This window comes from Crinia signifera, chromosome 12 (assembly GCF_055691185.1).
Source record: "Crinia signifera chromosome 12, ASM5569118v1, whole genome shotgun sequence".
Classification (NCBI taxonomy): Eukaryota; Metazoa; Chordata; class Amphibia; order Anura; family Myobatrachidae; genus Crinia; species Crinia signifera.
In genome coordinates this window covers 16,610,063-16,629,576 of record NC_139228.1, presented here as the reverse complement: position 1 = coordinate 16,629,576, position 19,514 = coordinate 16,610,063, and the positions used below count along the sequence as shown (strand labels likewise).

The 19,514-nt window shown below is 43.8% G+C and overlaps 1 protein-coding gene across 2 annotated transcripts in view; it reads right to left on the bottom strand.

Annotated features, from left to right (window-relative positions):
* Nucleotides 1–19,514, bottom strand: part of LOC146050054 (inositol-trisphosphate 3-kinase A-like) — a 77,916-nt gene that overhangs the window by 27,814 nt on the left and 30,588 nt on the right. For both annotated transcript variants that reach the window (XR_014466256.1, XM_083166859.1), the window contains exon 2: nt 8,511–8,601. Coding sequence is in view for 1 of the 2 variants with exons in the window: in XM_083166859.1 (XP_083022985.1) it covers nt 8,511–8,601 (91 nt within the window). In the remaining variant the exon portion in view is untranslated. The remainder of the gene's footprint in view (nt 1–8,510; nt 8,602–19,514) is intronic.

The following is a 19,514-nucleotide window of genomic DNA, read 5'->3' as shown; positions in this document are numbered from 1 at the left end:
GCCGGCGATTATGCAGGAGAGAGCATCAGCACTCATCGCTGCCCCATACTTACTGGCCAATGATTAGACCTCACTTGAAACATCATGACATCTGACCAGAAACCCGCTCCCATAGAAAACTCTGGAACGCATATAAAATAATATTTCCTGCCTAATGGAACGCGAGTCACGTGAACGCGAGTCACGTGATCGCGTCATCCAATATGTTTTCACCCAATGCTCTCACACGCGAACATGCTGTGTAAGCTTCCGGGCAATCTATCAGCCCCACAGTGAGGCTTGACATGCACGACTAGATACGTGCCTAATCTCCCTCTGTCTGAACCACTAGCACCACACCGATTGGACGAGCGGGTCATGTGATACCGCAACTTTCACATAGGAGAATGTTTTCATCTCCGCTATTGGCTCAAATATGTCTGTTTACCTATTGCTATGGTTACTGAATCCCGGAAGTGTTATTAAACACGAGGCAAATACCAGCTACGGTCTTCATATATTTTATATACTTATGTCTTTTTTGTTTATTATTATGCCTTCTTGTTCAGGTCTCTCTTTTTTTCTTTTTATAATGATTATATAAATGATTTATGAACACACCAATGAACATAGTTTTGAAAACGTCACACATGTGCTGCTTTCCCAATTAGGGACAGGTATATAAACCATCCTCCCAGCTACTTGGCTATTCCTTTGACAAAGCTGCACCTAGTTGCAGGGAAACGCGTCAGGAGCCCTGGACATTGCACCCAGCACTTTTTACTTCACTTGATCCGGAAAAGCCACCACTTGCGCCATTATTGCGCACCTTTGCACATTTCTTCCATTGGACTTTGGCACCTTCACCTGATTTGGAGAGTTAGTGCTGACATGCACTCCGAATGGAACAATTCCTCCTGGTGACCCAAGTGTGACAACTGTGGTAACTATACATCTATTACCAGCACACCACTAACTGGTGCCCATCATACCATCCTTTAGATACTATTGGAACCCATCTATCTTGCGGTGGCATTTATAGGAACGGATCCTGTGGTTTTATATTCTCAATTTGTTTTTAATTCCTGTCATTAAATATCACTATTATTAATGTTCATTGGTGTTACTAGCGCTACTTTTTTTCTGTTTTTTATAACCCTCTGTATGCTCACGGAATACCCCATCTGTGTCACTCCCGCCTGTCAGCCTCTCTCCCTTAGAATGTAAGCTCTCACGAGCAGGGCCCTCTCTCCTCATCTGCTTTTCCTTCTCTTACTTAAACCATCTTTGATGGTACCAAATCTTGCAGTTTTCTGCCACCCTGATACTTAGTCCAGTGTCGTCTGCTGATGCAGCTTATGTACCCTGTGCTTGTGCTCTATTGTATCCAACCGCATGCCACTGTTTTACTTATTCATTTATGTACTCTGTAATTGGGTGCTGATGATCCCTTGTGGTGCCAAAATAAAGGATAATAATTATAATATCGTGTCAATATATAAATATATATGAAGGCAGAATGGCGTTCGCTGGCAGCAGGATGTCAACAAATATTTAAAAAGCTTTCCAGAGAACATGTAGAATTCACATGCACAAATGTAGCCTAGAATTTTGGAACCGATTAGAGCTCTTTGTATCCCATTTTATAGCGTTATCACAATGATATCTGACCACTGCACAGCCTAGATCACATTGTATACTGAGCACTTTGCAGACCACATGTATGAAAATACAGGTTGTGAGTATGGTGCGCGATTAACGCAGTGGAACTTCAACCAATCATAGCGATATCTAAATAATAATTCTAACGTGGAAACCTCCAAATGTATTATTAGCATGAGTCATAAGCTGGGTACACATTGAGCTGGTCTACACTAGGCGATATGCATGAAATTTGGACACATTTTATGCAATGCCGAGATAAACCACATAAAAAGTGTCCAAATCACGTGCATTTGACAGCAGAACCGATGAGATGCGCGGTCCCGTGTGCATCGCACTGGAGTCTGCGAGTCGCACTGGCTGCATCAGACCCGTACAGGCTGCCAGGGAAGGTCCGGCGCCCCTCAAGGTGGGAATCGCAGGCTCTGAAAAGTCACCCTAGTTTATGGGTGAGTTAAGATGATATTGTCCATGATCGATATTATTAACAATTTCCCCTGAACTGGCTGGAACTCCCAGAGCAAACGATATAGTGCAGATACACTAAATGGTATGGCCACATCCATGTGTCATAGGGGTCATAGCGGGAGCGCATGTCATTAACCAGATAGTGCCTACACATTAGCTGATATGCATAATATTCCGTTAATGATATTGTTATTGTGCATATCGGTAACGATTATGGACCACTGTGTACCAATCTATAGTTTGTAGGGTGTGCAGGATATCTGCCCGACAGGGGGGATCCCGACGGTCAGTATCCCAACATAGGAATCCTGACTGCCGGTGCTCAGACAGGGGAGATCCCGACTGACAGGGGCTATTCTCCCTTGTAGGGGTCCACGACTCCCATAGAGGGAGAATAGAACCTGTGGCAAGCGAAGCAAGCCGCTGAGTCCGCAAGGGGCTTCTTTGCACTCAACCCCTCGGAGCACCGGAGGTCGGGATTCCGACATCGGAATACTGACCGTCAGGATCCCCCCTGTCGGACAGTCATACCACACCCATTTATTGAGACTAAAAAACATTGGTTTCTGGATAGATTCATATAGTTTACACGCTGTTAATAGCAGCGTGCAATGCGATATCGGGCAGATCGCAACACATGCGATTTGCATTGCGTGCATTGCAGCGTCTATGGGGACCTTAACAAGCGTACAACTCTGACAAACTGACAGTTGATTGGTATTTTGACACTCTCCACTTCATCGTTCTCCAAGGTATGATACATGACCCCACTATTGACAAATGACTAATACTAATAATAATAATAATCACAGCAGCGGAAAAATACTGCCATTGGCCACCTATCAACTCCTGATTGGCCACTGGATGGCCAATAGCGGTATACGGGAGGAGCCGCTGGATGTAAAGACCCATCCTGCGTCTTCTACTGTTGTCCGGTCACTTGGTTTTTGGTTTGCTTTGCCAAGACCGTGGAATGCCTACTTGAAACGAAGAGGACGCGATTTACGCCGGAGGACCCTGGTAAGTATGGATTCCTTCCACAGGTACCCACATTGGATCTCTTCAGGACCAGCGGATGGACAGGGGATACCTACCTATGAGTCAAGGTAGGTAAGTATCAGTATGGATGGGCTCTGAGTGTAATAAAGTTGTACTTTAATACTGTGTGTGGAACTACAAGTCCAAGCGGGCCCTTTAATGTCCCACATGCTGGGACTTGTGGTGGTTCTCCAAGTCCATGCATGCGGTGCAATAGAATACACAATAGTTTTACCTATTTTTTACACATTTAATCAGCGGTGGCCACTGCCCTGGGTTACCGGGGACAGCCCCAGGCTTCAGCCTGGGCAGGTAAATTCTTCCCCAAGATCCCTGCCCAGGCTGAACTGTCAGGGTTTTAATGCTTTGGCCAGGGGGACTTGTATAAAAAGTATTTTCCCCAGCTGTGGCATTACCCTGCTGGCTGGTTGGGCCTGGTGCTGGTTCCAAAATACGGGGGAACCCCTAATCATTTTGTCCCCCGTATTTTAAAAACCAGTACCCGTTCTTGGGCCTGGTAAATACGGGGAACCCCTATTTCGTTTGCTGCCTGTTTTTTTTTTTTAAAGGAAGACCGGCTCTTTGAGCCTGTAGCTGGTTATGTGGGGGGGGGACCCCAGATCGGGTTTTTTGTTTTTAGTATTTATTTTTTCACCTTTTTTTGTTTTTTTACACTGCAGCCTGCATGGATCTGACTAATCCATGCAGGCTTCTGCCAAATACGCCTGGAAAATGAAGTGTATATTCCAGGTGTATTTTACCGGCAATTACCTGCCGTATATTGCATATGGCTGCTTAGTAAATTAGGAATCACCATTCAATTTCTTGTCGTATTCTTTCAATTACATATACATTCGTAAATACGAATTCGAATGTGCCATAAATACGAATACAAATCCACATATTTTCAAAATGGTAAATGCCAAAAATACGAATATGAATAAAATTTGCGTATTTTCGTATATGAATATGCCTATTTTAATGCGTAATTTCCCCCAATATCTTATACGTAGTTATCAGTGCTCGCTTGTAACTGAGTTTTCTAGTGGAACTTGCAAACCCCACACACAGATGGGTTTATCTTGTAGAGGCAGGGGTGGCCAAACCGGACTTCAAGATCTACCAACAGGTCATGTGTCTCAGGCAACCTGTGGATCTATAGTAGGAATGAATGCAGCATGTGTGACAATGAGACAGTTAGTAATGACTACAGCTGTGCACCAGCTAGGTGATCTGGGTCATGTGACAGTTAGTAATGACAACAGCTGTGCACCAGCTAGGTGGTTTGGAAAACGTGGACCGGTGGTAGATTTCGAGGACCGGTTTGGCCAGCCCTGTTTTAAGGACTCAATACTATTAGCACCAAAGTGTACTATATGGCGCACTTACAGTACCCCCGGACTCACTGGTTTTTTATTGCATCCTCATGCTGGTTCCTCTGTTTTTAAAAACGTATTAAAAGGGTTGACACTATAAGAAAGTATTATTACTACTACTACACCATCAAAAATAATGTATTCTATCCTTTATCAAGGTCATGCATGTAGTTTTCTTTAAATGTCACTCATTGGTATCTGATGATTTGCTTCTGATGTTTTTTTATACATCATTGTAGATTATTCGCCTTGGTTTCCCGTGAATGACCTGTGCAGGAATGTAAATCATTAACCACTGGCCAAGGTTAGAACCATGAACACGCCAGGTGCTCCCCGATGCTTTTAATCAGCAAGAACGCAAGTACCATGTACAGCACGGATAAGCACATGGGAATTACACAGAGCTACGTCCGTTTGACGAACAACATTTATATTTTGCACTAGCAAAGGAAAAAGATTAGACTGAATGAAAATGTTTGCGGGATTCTTTTTTTTTTTTTTTAAATACCTATATATATATATATATAATCTGCCAATTGGAGACAGAGTTAGCTTGGCTCTCTGCTACTCCTATCAGCTAAATGACATAGTACAGTTTCCTTACATGAGAAATAACAGCACGGTGTTGGTGGCGCTGTGCCTGGGAGACTACTCCAGGTGCTATTCCGCCACACCTTGTCTTACGTAACTACAATCCTGTAACTACAAGTACACATTTCAGATACAACAGGATTCTGTTTAGGTAAATAAAGAGTCAACAATCTCATCCCAGAAGTGATCTAAATAAAGTGGGTGAAACAGGACTGGCACTAATAAGCAGCCCTGGCACACAAAGCTTGCCATCTCACATGGGTCGTACCTAGCTGCTGATTCAGTACGGATTTCTTGGCGAATAAGGCACAGTTGAGAAAAGGGTGGAAGCCCAGCCCAGGCAGCTGGTAGTCCGAGTTACACTAGCAAATGCCCATACCGATCCATATGAAGGAGCGCCGATATGTGCCTCATACAGAGAACTAGGAGATTCCCTCCTTTCATTCATCCACTGCATCTGAAACATGGGACCTTAAGGCCCATAACTGAGTGGATCAGAAGCCTCTGTACTTAATGACCCGATTGATACTCGAGGGCCACATTATAGGCCAGTGGTTTCCAAACATGGTCCTCAAGGCACTCCAACGGACCAGGCTTTAGGAATGTTCCTGCTTGTGCACAGAAGGTATCATCAAACTGACTGCGGTACTAATTAGGTCACCTCTGTCTAAGCATGGATAATATCCTTAGACTTTGGACTGTTGGTGTGCCTTTGGACCACGTTTGGGAACCACTGTCACAGGCTTATAATTGGGGAATGTAGAGCAGGGTGGTCGCTCTTGGCTATAAAATGTGCATATTAAGGGAATAAAAAAGGCTTTGTTCTCCAAGGGGAGAAAAGTTGCATACAATGCCCCTCGGATCACATACGATATATCGCATGCAGACAATATATCGTATTAGGTCCATTTGCATACGATATATCGTATGTGTTCACATTCACTGCTGCTGGGGAGGCTGTTCCGATTGGAAGTGGCAGGTGGAATTTTTGGGGTTTGAAAAATGTCAGGTACAGTAGGAGCTGATTGGCTGGTTGTTAATCACTTTTTGAAGCTTTATATACATCTGGTCCTAAAGGAGTATGTGTCGGTCAACTAAAATAATGGATTTAAAAGAACTCGTAATATATCAAAAGTATTATAGAAGTCAGTGTGCTGTGGTACAAGCAAGCTCATTTCACATACAAAGTAAATTATAAAGCGGTCCTGCACTTCTAGCCTTTGTAATGCAATCCAAATACAGAGATTCTAATTAATATATAAACTATTACCTTCTAAAAGGTACTCGATAAATAAGCAGAATATACTTTGCTACTATTTTGGATTCGCTCACAGCTTACAAAAAATACCCCAAGAGGTGATTTCAGTCGAGTTTGAAACTAGCCACCTACAAGTATGCATTACGCCTAGTGTCACTGCAATGCAGTCAGACGTGTTTCTGTACAAGCATGGTACCAAGCCGTTAGCAGCCTGGAGCGGGACTGAGCTCCTCTGCTTAATACAATAATCTGAATAACATGGAATGGGAATGTAATGCTCATTTACATCCTCTTCACCTCTTACGGCTATATACAACATTTGTTGAATGTTACCAAACCCAATATTAAGCCTCCAGAGAGATACAACACAATAGCAGCACATGGTGAGCATCAATTTTAACTGAGAAAAGCTTAACATTAATAGGGTGGCAGGTTGTAATGATACAATAAAGTCTTCACAGCCCCACTGCAATGTATTCATTACACTGGGCGAGTTACTGGTCCCAAGTATAATAGGGTAGCTGAATGCCCCTCTGTAAACTCTGTTGCTCTGCAGCCAGGCTCTGGGGAAGTTCAGTATAGGACTGGTTCCAGCAATATCCCTTTCACATTGCAAATCCCTAGTCCGAACCAGGTCCGGTGTTTTCACATTGAACCCAGGTTGCCCATTATATAGTGTGTAACCTGGGTTTAACCCTTCTCATCACCCAGGTCGAATTGCGGAGTTGGTCAACCCGTGTTATAAGCTGTGGTGCTTTCACACCACACCTAGACCCTGGTCCATACAGCACCAACCCGGCAATAAACCAGGTCCGGGGTGTGGTGTGAAAGGGGTATGAGTGAAATATATGTAAGAAAACAAAAAAATGACATTAATTTATAAAAGAGAAAATCAATGACAGCTTTCTTTTCATTTTTTTAAAACGGTGACAAAAATATGAGCGGTTTGATTTGTTTTGGCGTGAGCATACTGGGCACGTTGTCATAGGACTCCATGTGTGAAGGAAAGAACATCAACATCCTTATGGTGTTATACATGGGGCTGCCAATGGTAAAACAGAAGTGTTATAGAATGTGCTTTCCTTGCAGTCCTTAAGTTGGCCATACACATGCAGATTTATCTTCAGATTTATCTTCAGATCTGGCTGGTTGGAACAAAAACATGGTTATGGATGAAAGCAAATGACAGTTGACCATTTGCTTGAAAATGCTGGAAAACTGCCACTCATCTATAACCATGTTTCTGTTCCAACCAGCCAGATCTGAAGATAAATCTTACTAGTGTATGGGCACCTTTAGTCTTCTCTTTGACACAACGTGGCATTATTTACAGTTTTTTATATAAAGAATGGCATGTATCAATTAGACATTCTTAGCTTCATAGTAGACCAGGCTTTCCCAACCACGGTCCTCAAGGCACACCAACAGTGCAGGTTTTGTAGATATCCAGGCTTGAGCACAGGTGACTTAATTAGTACCTGAGTGATTCTGATTAAACCATCTGTGCTGAAGCCTGGATATCACTAAAACCTGCACTGTTGGTGTGCCATGAGGACCGTGGTTGGGAAAGCCTGTAGTAGACAGAAAGAAAAGTCCCCAGACACTACTGAGGGTTCACCTCTGGAGAAGTTGCAGCCAATCCCCCCTTGAGCCACCCGGGAAGCTCCCAGGTGGCTCAAGGGGGATAGACTGTGACTGCTCCAGATATATCGCATGCAATCCCATTCCCCGCTGCTGGGAGGCAGGTCCGATCTCTGACTCCCATCCAATCCGCACGGGACTGCGCATCGGATCAGATGTCAAACACCTGCGATTGGCCCACTTTTCACCCGATTTCTCTTCCTGATCCGTCAAAATCAGGTGAAAAAAAAAAGTATGGCCAGCAAGTTCAGGTTCAAGGCCATGAACCTTTTTCTGACTCCATAAATGGCAATCTGATTAATTACCTGGAGCAACTTCTCCAATAACACACTAATAATTATGGATGTGTTAGAAAGGCCATCGACTCATGGATAGAGCCGTGTAGTAAACTGGCAGTCGCCACCTCTCTTGGTAACCATACTGTATTCTGAATGGCTGAGAATTAAACGGACAATAAAGATATAACATCACAGATTGCATAGCTAGAACCCACTCACCTGTGTGGCCGGCAAGCTGCACCCACCGTCTCTTGAAAGGGCTAATCACAGGGATATTCACAATGGTTCTTATCTTCTGCCAAGATTTCTTCTGCAAGCCAAACGGAGAACATTTCAATGATACAACATAAAACATACAAAGGCGGTTTAATTTATTATTAACATTACAGTTTTTAAAATGCCACAGTACTCACAGCGCCAGATAAAAGAAATGCAGACACGAAGAGCTAGGGGTAGGGAGGGTCCTGCTTGTGATCGAGCTTAGTATCTGCTAGGAGCATGGCAGGACTGGTACAGGAGGGTAAATCTGTGCAGGTAATTATTATACCTAAATATTCTAAGACCAAAATTCACTGTATACCTAGAATATATATGCAGCACATAAAACTGGAGAATAACATTTAATAACCACTTCCATACTATGTTATGCAGATAATGTGCATTGTGTTGGAACCCCAGTAAGGATCCGAGGGCCTACTGTATGTTGGTGTCCCCAAATGATACACATAACACATTGCACCAGGTAGCAGTATATTTAAAGCTGGAACCTCCTGAATTGTGGATCTGCGGTGAGGGGGGTGGAGCTAAATTATGTGATTCAGGCAATTAGCCCCACCACCTTACCGTGGCTCCCGCGATTGCCGGGGACTAACATACGCCTGCCCATTTTACTAGGAAGCAGGCAGGATACAGCGGGAAAGTCACCTACCCTTCTGGGGCTGCGGGGGTCTTCCCCAAATATTCTGAGCCTCCTTGAGGGTAGGCAAATATGTCTAAAATCAAGTCACGCCCCATCAGCTGCAACGTGGAGATGCGACTGAACTGGGAACAACTCTACTACAGAGTATGCAAAGAGCAAAAACACACAGGGCGGTATTCAATGTGAATACCGGCGAGGTGCAGCGAATCCTGTTTAGGATTCGCTGCACATTCGCCACGTTCCGGAGCCTCGCCGGCTCCGGTATTCAACGAGTCAGGGGCTCGCTGCCCCTGACCGGCGAATATGAGCTCCTGCGGCGAACGCCGCAGGGAGCCTGAGGACGGTGGCAGGCAGAGAGATGGAAGTCTCTCTGCCTGCCCCAGAGCATATGTGGGGGGGAGGTGGGCTCCCCGGGTGCCAGGCAGCACAGGCTGCCCCCCGGGGGTGCCAGCAGGGGACCGTATATTCACTAGACCCGATCGTAACGATCGGGTGCAGTGAATATATGAATATGTAATGAGCGGCTCGGCTCCGGCGCCCCCTGCTGGCTGCTGTGTAAAAAATATTCATTACACACATGGACTTGCCTTCCGCTCAGAATCAGCCCCAGTAGGTTGTAAATTAGTGGTAGTGCACTAATGAGTTACAGAACACTACTGTCACAGATACATTACATAGTAAGCAGCTGCTATCTGGTACATCCCCAGGTGTGGCTTAGGATTCCTTCAATGAAAGCGTTAATGACCATTGTCGAAGAGAAGTGTACTGTAAGTTATGTAAAATGTAAGTGTACAGTCCATACTTCTGCAATGCTATATGTGTAGTGAATGATGCACATGATATAGATCAGGGGTTCTCAAACTCAGTCCTTAGGACACCACACAGATCACATGTTCCAGGTCACCAGACAGGTGCATTCATTACAGACATTCTAAAAGATCCACAGGTGGCGCTAATTATTTCACTTGATTTTGTAAGGAGACCTGCAAAACATGTCCTGGGTCCTGAGGACTGACTTTGAGAACCTGTGCTCTAGATCTATAGCTGTACTGCTAAATACAGTTTTTCCTTTCTTTTTTTTTAAATGAAACAGGGTAATTATTCTGTGGTCACTTATCTATGCTGTGATGTAATGTTGCATGATCAAATTAATAGCACTGCAGTATACATGTAGCAAATAGATACTCAGCAACTACTGAGAAAATTGGTCGCTTATATGTGAATCCTATCCAAATTGAGGTCAAGAGCAATGTTGTTAAAAGCAACAAAAATCCCGACTGTCGGGAGGTCATCCAGCATCCAACAACAGAATGTTCTTCATAAAGATACTGGATCGGGTGCGGTTAATAAACAGGTTTCATAGACATAGACAATTGCTGGACCACATCTCAATGGCAACGTGTAGTCTACATGTGGCTGCTTTTCCAGCAGTGGCTAAAGCTGGGTACACACTAGAAGATATATCTCTCATCAGATTGGTCAGCAAAGATAACAAAGTCGAGATGGACTTCGGTTTAACCCTTTGTCTAATTAAGGCTCTCCCCGTAAGGTAGCCACGCTTTCAGTTATATACTCCTTTCAAACTGCAGCAATAGCCCGGGTTATTACCGGGTCGAGATGCGGTGAAAATAACCCAGTTCGACCAACCCAGCAATTCAACCCATGTTATTGTTGCAGTTTGAGAGAAGTATAGAACCGACAGCATGGCTACCTTACGGGGAGCGCCTTAATTAGGCATTACCCCCAATAAGCGATCACATTAATGCCTTTCTGTGATATTTTACAAAAGCCAGACACTCATCAAAATCAAACAAACAATTATCGGGGTGCACTGTATGTCACCTGTCTTGTGGAATATCCAAAACAGTTCTTACTTATACTGCAGTACCCCAGCTAGTAAGCCATGCTGCCATAAGCTATATAAAGCTCTACTTAAAGTGGTATATTAATCTACTCAGGGGACGCAAAAGCGTGTGCTACAACAGCGTGCAGTTTGTACTAGATGTGATGCGATCATATACTTTTTCTTACTATGCGATGTGCGCAGGAGTAAAAGGCAAAACGCACCGGGAATGGGCACCATAGGTGCAATTTCACCTAAACTGACTGGTAACAGCAAAACCAATAGAAAGACCAACTGTCCTTTGAATTGATCCACATGAGTCTGACCAGCACTCTATACTAACGGCTGCTACAGGTATTTGTTACTTACAACAGCGAACCTGCGCCCTTTCTACATAATAACGTAATATTTATTATCAGTTATTTATATAGCGCACACATATTCTGCAGCGCTTCAGTGGAGCTTACAATCTTATTCCCTACCACATGTACACGCACACATTCATTCTAGGGGGAATTTTTGTTGGGAGCCAATTAGCCTACCAGTATATTTTTGGATTGTGGGAGGAAACCAGAGCACCCGGAGGAAACCCACGCAAGCACGGGGAGAACATACAAACTCCACGCGGTTAGTGCCATGGTGGGAATCAAACCCATGACCTCAGCACTGTGAGGCAGTAATGCAAACCACTACACCGATAATATTTGAAAATTCATTTAAGCAACCTATAAGACACCTGTAAAGTTATTTGCAATGCCAGCCCTCAATATGTAAGGTAGGGTCTGTTTATGGGTGACCATCATGCCCAAACTTTTACCTGTAAGTTCTAAAGATACAAATCTGTCTCTAACAGTGGATAACGTGAGGCAGTACAAGAAGAATCAAAAATAGATCCTGATCTAACTAAAAGTCAAAAAAAGGGTGCAAAAAAAAGGTGCCATAAAAACAACAAAAAACATTACCTTATTTTCCAGGCTTTGTACAACATGGAAATCCATCACCCCGTGATCTACAGAAACAACTTCAGCCTCCGTATCCATGACCTAACCGCGGACACCTAACAGCTATAACTGCAGCCGGTACTGCCTCATTGCCTCGCTACAGTATATTGTGTCAAGTCTCGAGAAGACGATCAGCTCTTTCAATATATATCTTTTCCCCCCAGAGTCTTTAGCCTAAAAAAGTCACTGCCATCTCAATATCAGATGTGCTCCCATTAATCAAGCTTTGTAATTATAGGTCTCTAGTGCCAGTTTTTAAAATAGTAGTGGAAATAACTTAAATTAATGATGTTCCCCAAAGAGCAAAAAACTAGGGCTGCGCAAAATACGTGCCAGCCGGCGTTTAATTAGGATGGGGCACTTTTGGCAGGAAAAGTACTTCTGAAAAATTCCAATATGAAACAGTTAGAGCCAGATGTATCAAGCTTCAAAAAGGTGATAAGCTGGAGAGTGAATAAAAACGAGCCAATCAGCTCCTACAGTACCTGTCATTTTTCAAACCCAGCCTGTAACATGACAGGTAGGAGCTGATTGGTTGTTCATCACTCTCTATTGTATCAATTTTTGAAGCTTTATAAATCTGCCCCGTAGTGAGATCTAAACACCAATGGCAGATTTTCTGTATTCATTTTATTTATTGTTCCATTTCAGATTCAGAATTGTTATTACAATTAAAGATCTATATTATAAGATACCGATGACTGAATGGTATGCAAAAAGTCAACTGCTATTGGTCAACACATGAATAGTGGTCGCCGTGCAGTAGGTGGACACAAGAAAAAAGGCCGACATAAATTAGTCATTCTTTTTTTAAACTGACTTGTTCATATAATAGTGTGTCAAGCGTAGCAAGGCACCGTGCCCGAAGCATGGTGAGAGCAGAGACATAGACACCAAAATCCGTGAAAAAGTCAAACTTTTCCTATGTTGACCCTTTTCATAAAGAAAAATAGCAGTTGACCTTTTGGCGGTCAACAGAATGACCAGTACACGGTTGATTAGGCATTTCCCTGACACAAGACCGTCAAGAAAAGTATTGATGCTCATTACGGGTCATTTTTGCAACCCAGAAATGACGGGCCCCAAAATACTATATATGTTGCAGTTTGCAGCAATATTCTCAAGTATGAAACAAAAAATGAAATGTCATCGGTATGTTTTGGGCACATTCTATGTCCCTTTGCAAGGTACAATAATTGTAGAGCGGCAGATCTTGAATATCCTGCTGAATATATAAAAGTCAGGCTTGTTAAGATGCTGCTTTTGCATTCAATAAAGTCTTCAATCAATATGGAGAACGCATTGCGCTGTAACTTTGTACACGCCAAGCAAGGAAGTGGAAAACCTGAAACCTCTCTACATTTGATGAAAACCATTTGCTGAAAACGATATAGAACAGTAACGTCAGGGCGGTCAGTTGTGTGTGCCTGAAGGGAGCAACAATTGAATTGCTCCATGGGCCACCATCTATTGGCCACCGCTGCACAACACTTGAGTTTGCCATATAGGAGGTGAGGTGCTGCACTAGCCTTTTATTATATAGGAGGTTATTAGGGGGTTCTCTTGGGTTCCCCCTCCCTGCTTTCTAGTGTGTCGTTGCAACTGCTGAGTGTACTGCACGTCGCTTAGTACCTGGCTGTCGGCTGTTACACATACAGCACGTACAAAGTTATGTAAGGAAGTGGACTAGGCGTCCTTTATCCTTACAGCCCAGGAAAGCTGTCTGCGCAGAATATAACTTGGCAGCATCGGAAATCAACAAAGAAAAAGAAAAGTGGCTACATGATTAGGTGTAGAAGGGAAAAGAGAAGGCATGGGAAATATCATATTTATCAAAGGTGCAACGTGTAAAAATCTCTCAGCAGAGACTTCAAGGCATCGAGGCTGAGGTTCTGAGGATTATTCTGCTACCTGAGCCGGCATCCATAAAGATTACATCCTATACTCATCAGCCATAGCATTAAAACCATCTGATATTGTGTAAGGCATTGACTGGGCCCGTTTCACCAAGACATTATCAGCAGATCTTTTAAGTCCTATAAGTTGCAAGGAGGGGCCTCCATCCCTCTGACTTATTGTTACAGCACATCTCACAGTTGCAGAATCAAAGAGACACCTGGTGAATTTAGAGGCCGTCAGCACTTTGATCTAGGTCATGTTCCTCAGACAAGTAGTTACCAAACTTTTTTTAATCGTGGCACCCCTAAGTACCAGAATTTTTTCACGACACCCCTATGCCAACAGTTTCTCATTGATAAATGAATACAAAATATTAATTGAAAAGAAACTTATGTTTATATCTCGGTTATGTGGTAATGTACAGGACTCACCCCTGTTTGTCCACAATTTGCCTGTTACATTTGTCATAAATAATTCAAATTGGTCATGGCAAACCAATCCAGGGCAGCCCTAGAAGTTCTCCAAGGCACCCCAGGGAGCCGCGGCACACAGTTTGGGAACCACTGCCTCAGACCATACCTGAACAATTTTCGGAAGGCTCAGTAGCCTGCTGAAAAAGGCCTCTGCCAAACGGCAAATACCATTGCCATGAAAGGGTTACGTAGTCTGCAACAATGTACACAAGAATGACACGATCCAGATCATCCCACTGCCCCTGCAGGATTGCCTTCTACCCATAGTACATACCATTGCCATCTCTTTCCCAGGTATACAGCGCACACACATCCCTGGCCATCCGCATGATGTAACCAATAATGTGATTCATCATGCTACAACAATACACAATCTGTCATCCTCTCTATATATGTCTAGTGTCCGTGAGTCTTCTAAACACTGCCATCTGCTGGCAGAGTGTGAAACTACATGCACAAACACAGAAGGTAGCCAACTAGCTTTCGAAGCTTTTGCTTTAAACGGGCTTACTAGTGTTTTATATTTCTTAATAAGAAAAATAATGTGTAGAAGATATAAAGAGGGGAAGGTAAACAGTCAAAAGGTCAAAGTAAGTTTTTCATGTGATTTTGTCCTGAATGTTGACACAGTCGATATAATTCGGCCACGGGGCCTTGTGTATTATTTTATTCTGCACCATGCTGTAGTGGATGGTAGGGCATGAAACACCACATGGTGGCACATGTCTGCTAAAAAAAAAAGTTAAAAACCCACGTCGACCTTTTCATTGTCAACTGAATGCTTGTGTCGACCGTCCAACCTCTCAGGTGTCAAACTAAGGCCTGTCGACTTTCAGTGTTCGTCCCAATGTTTTTAGACCTTAATAGGGTCGACCTAGTGACCATATCCCATAAAAAGTGGGGTTAGTGTGGGAAGCAAGAACAGGGTTTAGGCGTGTGCTCATGAAGAACGAGGAGTTGTGCTGGCGTCAGGCCACAGTGGCGGATACACGCTCAGGGTTGTGAATAAGAAGGAAAACATTCATTTGCCAGTACAAATACAAAACTGTGTTACTATCTGTGTTACCATGAAGAACGTTATTGTACAATTCACAATCGTCGCTGGAGCATGAAACACTTTTGAAAATATTAATTGGAGCGCTGACTTCTTCACAAACAAGAGTCCACAAATACCATTGTCTGCCCTCACACACCAAACAGAGTAAAGCAGTGCAGTGATCACATGCATTCATCCACATTCAGAATGCCGACATGGACAGTAGTAACCCAGCATACCAACATAACAGAATGTCAACACCGTCGACAGCTGATATTAGGTTCAGCAGGTGAGGTCTATTGAACGCTGCATGGCCAATATACGGACTGTCGACATTCTGGCAACATGAACATTTGATCAATGTCGACATGTGGATGGTAACCTCTCATAGGTGTCGACATCCAGAATATGCCGCAGAAATCAGGTTTACTTTGCACTGAATAAGCTACATTACATCAAAGCGAAAACCGCCCAATAGAACAATTTTTACTATACATCGGACATTTTATTAGTGTATAACCATTATATCATTAACGATGCGCCATCGCCTGAGCCCGCAGTCCAATCTGATGGTGTCGTCAGTGACTGCATGTTTGGCTGGGGTCCTGGTGACATCGTTGAACGATACCGTTAAGGTTTACCCACCGGTTGTCCGTTTTCGTGGAAACTCCGATAAAGTTAACGATATTGGCGGTGCCACATTTTGTACAGTGAACGGAGCTTAAGAATTTAAGGTGTATGGGCCATATATTGTATGAAGGTCTACATACATTAGGTCGACATGGCTAAAGTTGACAGGGCCGGAAGGTCCACACAAGCATTAGGTCGTCAGTCAAAATGTCGACATGAGTTTTTCACTTTGTTACCTGAATTTCAACGTTAAGTCAACATGGACACCACATCGGTGTACCGCTGCGCTCACCGTGCTTCCTGCCGAGCTTGCCACACTATTATATCCTCCCTTCATGCCATAGTGGATGGTAGGGAATAAAATACCGCTTGTCGGCACAAGCCGGCTCTAGAAAACGTAAAAAACCTTTGACCTTTTGACTGTCAACCATCCCATTGTCTACCTAATGCTCGTATTGACCTTCCGGCCCTGTCGACCTTAGCCATGTCAGCTTATTTAACGTGTCGGTCTAAGACCCGTTGACCTTTAGTGGTCAATCTAATGTATGTCAACCTAGCGACCATATCCACACTTTTATTGTCATGTTATAGCATTAAAAACTAAAAGTTAGATTGGTGTCATTTAACGGGACCTAGATATAAGACAGGAAACGGGTGTAGGGCCCCTGTTCCACAACAGGGCCACAATTTGTCCTAGCAGCGAATAAGGTCTCTTTAAAAGGTGCGTACACGGTCCGATTCCATTTGGCCTATTGGACCTGTTCTGAAGTTTTTTCTACTCCTTTTCTATTTTCCATTATATTTTCTATTCAATGTGCATTCAATTTGCTATTCGATTTCAATTCAATGGGGGTGTTCCTGATCATTCCGGCAGGATATTGAAATGGAATCTGGATCAAATCTAATGCAGCACTGAACATATTAGATTTGCCCTATCCACATTAAGGTGCATACACACTGTACAATTTTTTTGACCAATTTGGTTGAAAGACATTTCCATTAAACCCAGTGTCCTGGACTAAAGATGTTGACGAAAAATATTGACGACAGACGAAAGAAGAAAGATCTAGCTACAGTTTATAGGCTCTTTTTGAAAGATATTCAAATTGAGCTGCACGCACAGTTGACGAACAATCTTGATGAACAACTGGCGGGTATGCGCATCATCATTCATCGTTTGTTTGTTGACAATATCTTTTGTCAACATCTTTCGTCAAGGACACTGGGTTCAATGGAAATGTCTTTCAACCAAATTGGTCAAAAAAATTGTACAGTGTGTATGCACCTTTAGATTTGCACTAGATAGTCTTGCCTGCCAAGACTTTTTTCTATTTGATTCCCACTACACGGGAGCGCACATTGGGATCGAATGCTAATAAAAACATTCGATTTCTATTTAATTTTGCTTCAATAAGCAAAATCAAATAGAAATATAATGCATATCTCACTGTGTGTAGCCACGGGTGTAGTACGGGACTCCGACAGTCGGGATCCCGACAGTCATTGTCCCGACTGCCCGGAGTCAGACAGCATGGCGAGCGCAAAAAAGCCCCTTGTGGGCTCGCTGCACTAGCCACCTATTCTATTCTCCCTCTATGGGGGTCGTGGAACCCCACGAGGGAAAATAGCGGGTGGCCGCCGGGCACCCGGCTGTCGGCGTTTTGACAGTCGTTTACCCGACGCCGGGTAAACGACTATCGGGAACCCATCCGGCACCCGTACCCACTATAAGGTGAGCTGGGGAGGAAGACGATACATAAGCTGTTCCACTGCACCACTCCTACTCCTGGCAGCCAAAAATCCTGGTGCCCTCCTCACGCTGCTTCTGTAAGTAAGGTGTGTCTGGCCGTCCAGGTCTGCTACACCTTTGGGTGAGGCACTCATGAGCAATCTAAAGGAATGCAGTATAAAGCAGGAACAGACAGGTAACTGCAGAAAACAAATTCTTCTGCAGGGCAAAAGGTGGTCAATTGCTGAGTGTATAGATATATAGAATTTTTTCCCCTATGCACAGAAGATACTTTTGGCTCTGTGTGCATTTGTTGCTGAACCACTTAATGAATGTGTCTCATCCATACGACGGACTCATCTGCACAACCTGTTTGCCATATGGGGTATGAAGATTGCAGAATTTTTGTTTTGTGCAATTGTGTTATACACGCAGACACAGCATTATCAGCCATATGTGATGGAAGGAAAACAGATTAACGCTGTAGCAGAAACACTTGGATAACGTCCACTTCATGGAAATCTTTCGTTATCTGAAGACAAAATACATTTTTGTTATTTTACAAAACTTCTGAGTTTAGGCTCTGTCATTGCGAATAGCCCATTATTATATTTTCAGTCTCTCCCATGCATTTACCAGCAAAAATACATACCCTCCAACATCTGAGGGGAAGAATTCGGTACACAATAGGAAAGGGGCGTGGCCAATGGGAAAGGGGGCGTGGCAAACCCTCCTTTCCTATACTTTCAATGATAAAGTTTGTGTAGCCTGGCTGAGCACCCTGCCCCCCAGCTCAGCACCTGATGCAGCTGAGCTCATGTCACTTGGTGGCTTGGTGGGCTGCTGGCATATTAAATAAGTATATTTAATATACTTATTTAATAAATAAGAATATTAATATACTTATTTATATATGCCAGCAGCCCACCAAGTGACATGAGCTGCAGGCAAACAGGTGCGTAACACAATGCTGGAATGCTGGATAGATAAGACAAGTCATTTAGTCAAAGTGCAGCCCTGGCTAAATCTACTTGCCCTGCACTGGATCTGATGTGCTGACAACTGTGGCAGGCTCCGGATGATACGCTGCGAAGATGAGGAGATCATCATGCGCGCCAGGGCTGGCCTGGCACCAGTCTCCCTCACAGAGGTTCGTGCCTTCAGTTTCTCAGTCTGCGCATGCGCAGTGAGGGTTGAGAGACGTCTTTTTCCCCTGAGTGCGCACAGTGCGCGGTCCCCAGCATGTGACATCATGACACACGGGACCAGCCCCGCATGCAATGCACTCATGGGAACGGAAGGGGGAGATCCGCAGTACATGGAGCGGGGAGCGGGGACCGGTAAAACGCTCAGCCAGGAGCTGAAATTATTTTACGGCGCAGTGAGTGTCAGAAATCGGTACATTCGGTACAAACTGAATTTGCCGGTACAGACTGTTAAAAAACGGTACTGTACCGGCAAATTCGGTACAGTTGGAGGGTATGAAAATATTGACTGCATGATGGCACAATTTACAACTGCCGACGGATTCGGTATGAAATCCCGATGGTCAAAATCCCGACAGGGTCAAAATACCGATAAGGACAAAATCCTGACAAGGACAAAATCCTGACATTTAAAATCCCGACAGGGTCAAAATCCTGACATATGGAATGTACAGGTGAAACAGTCTACATGCCTTTCGGTCGACAGG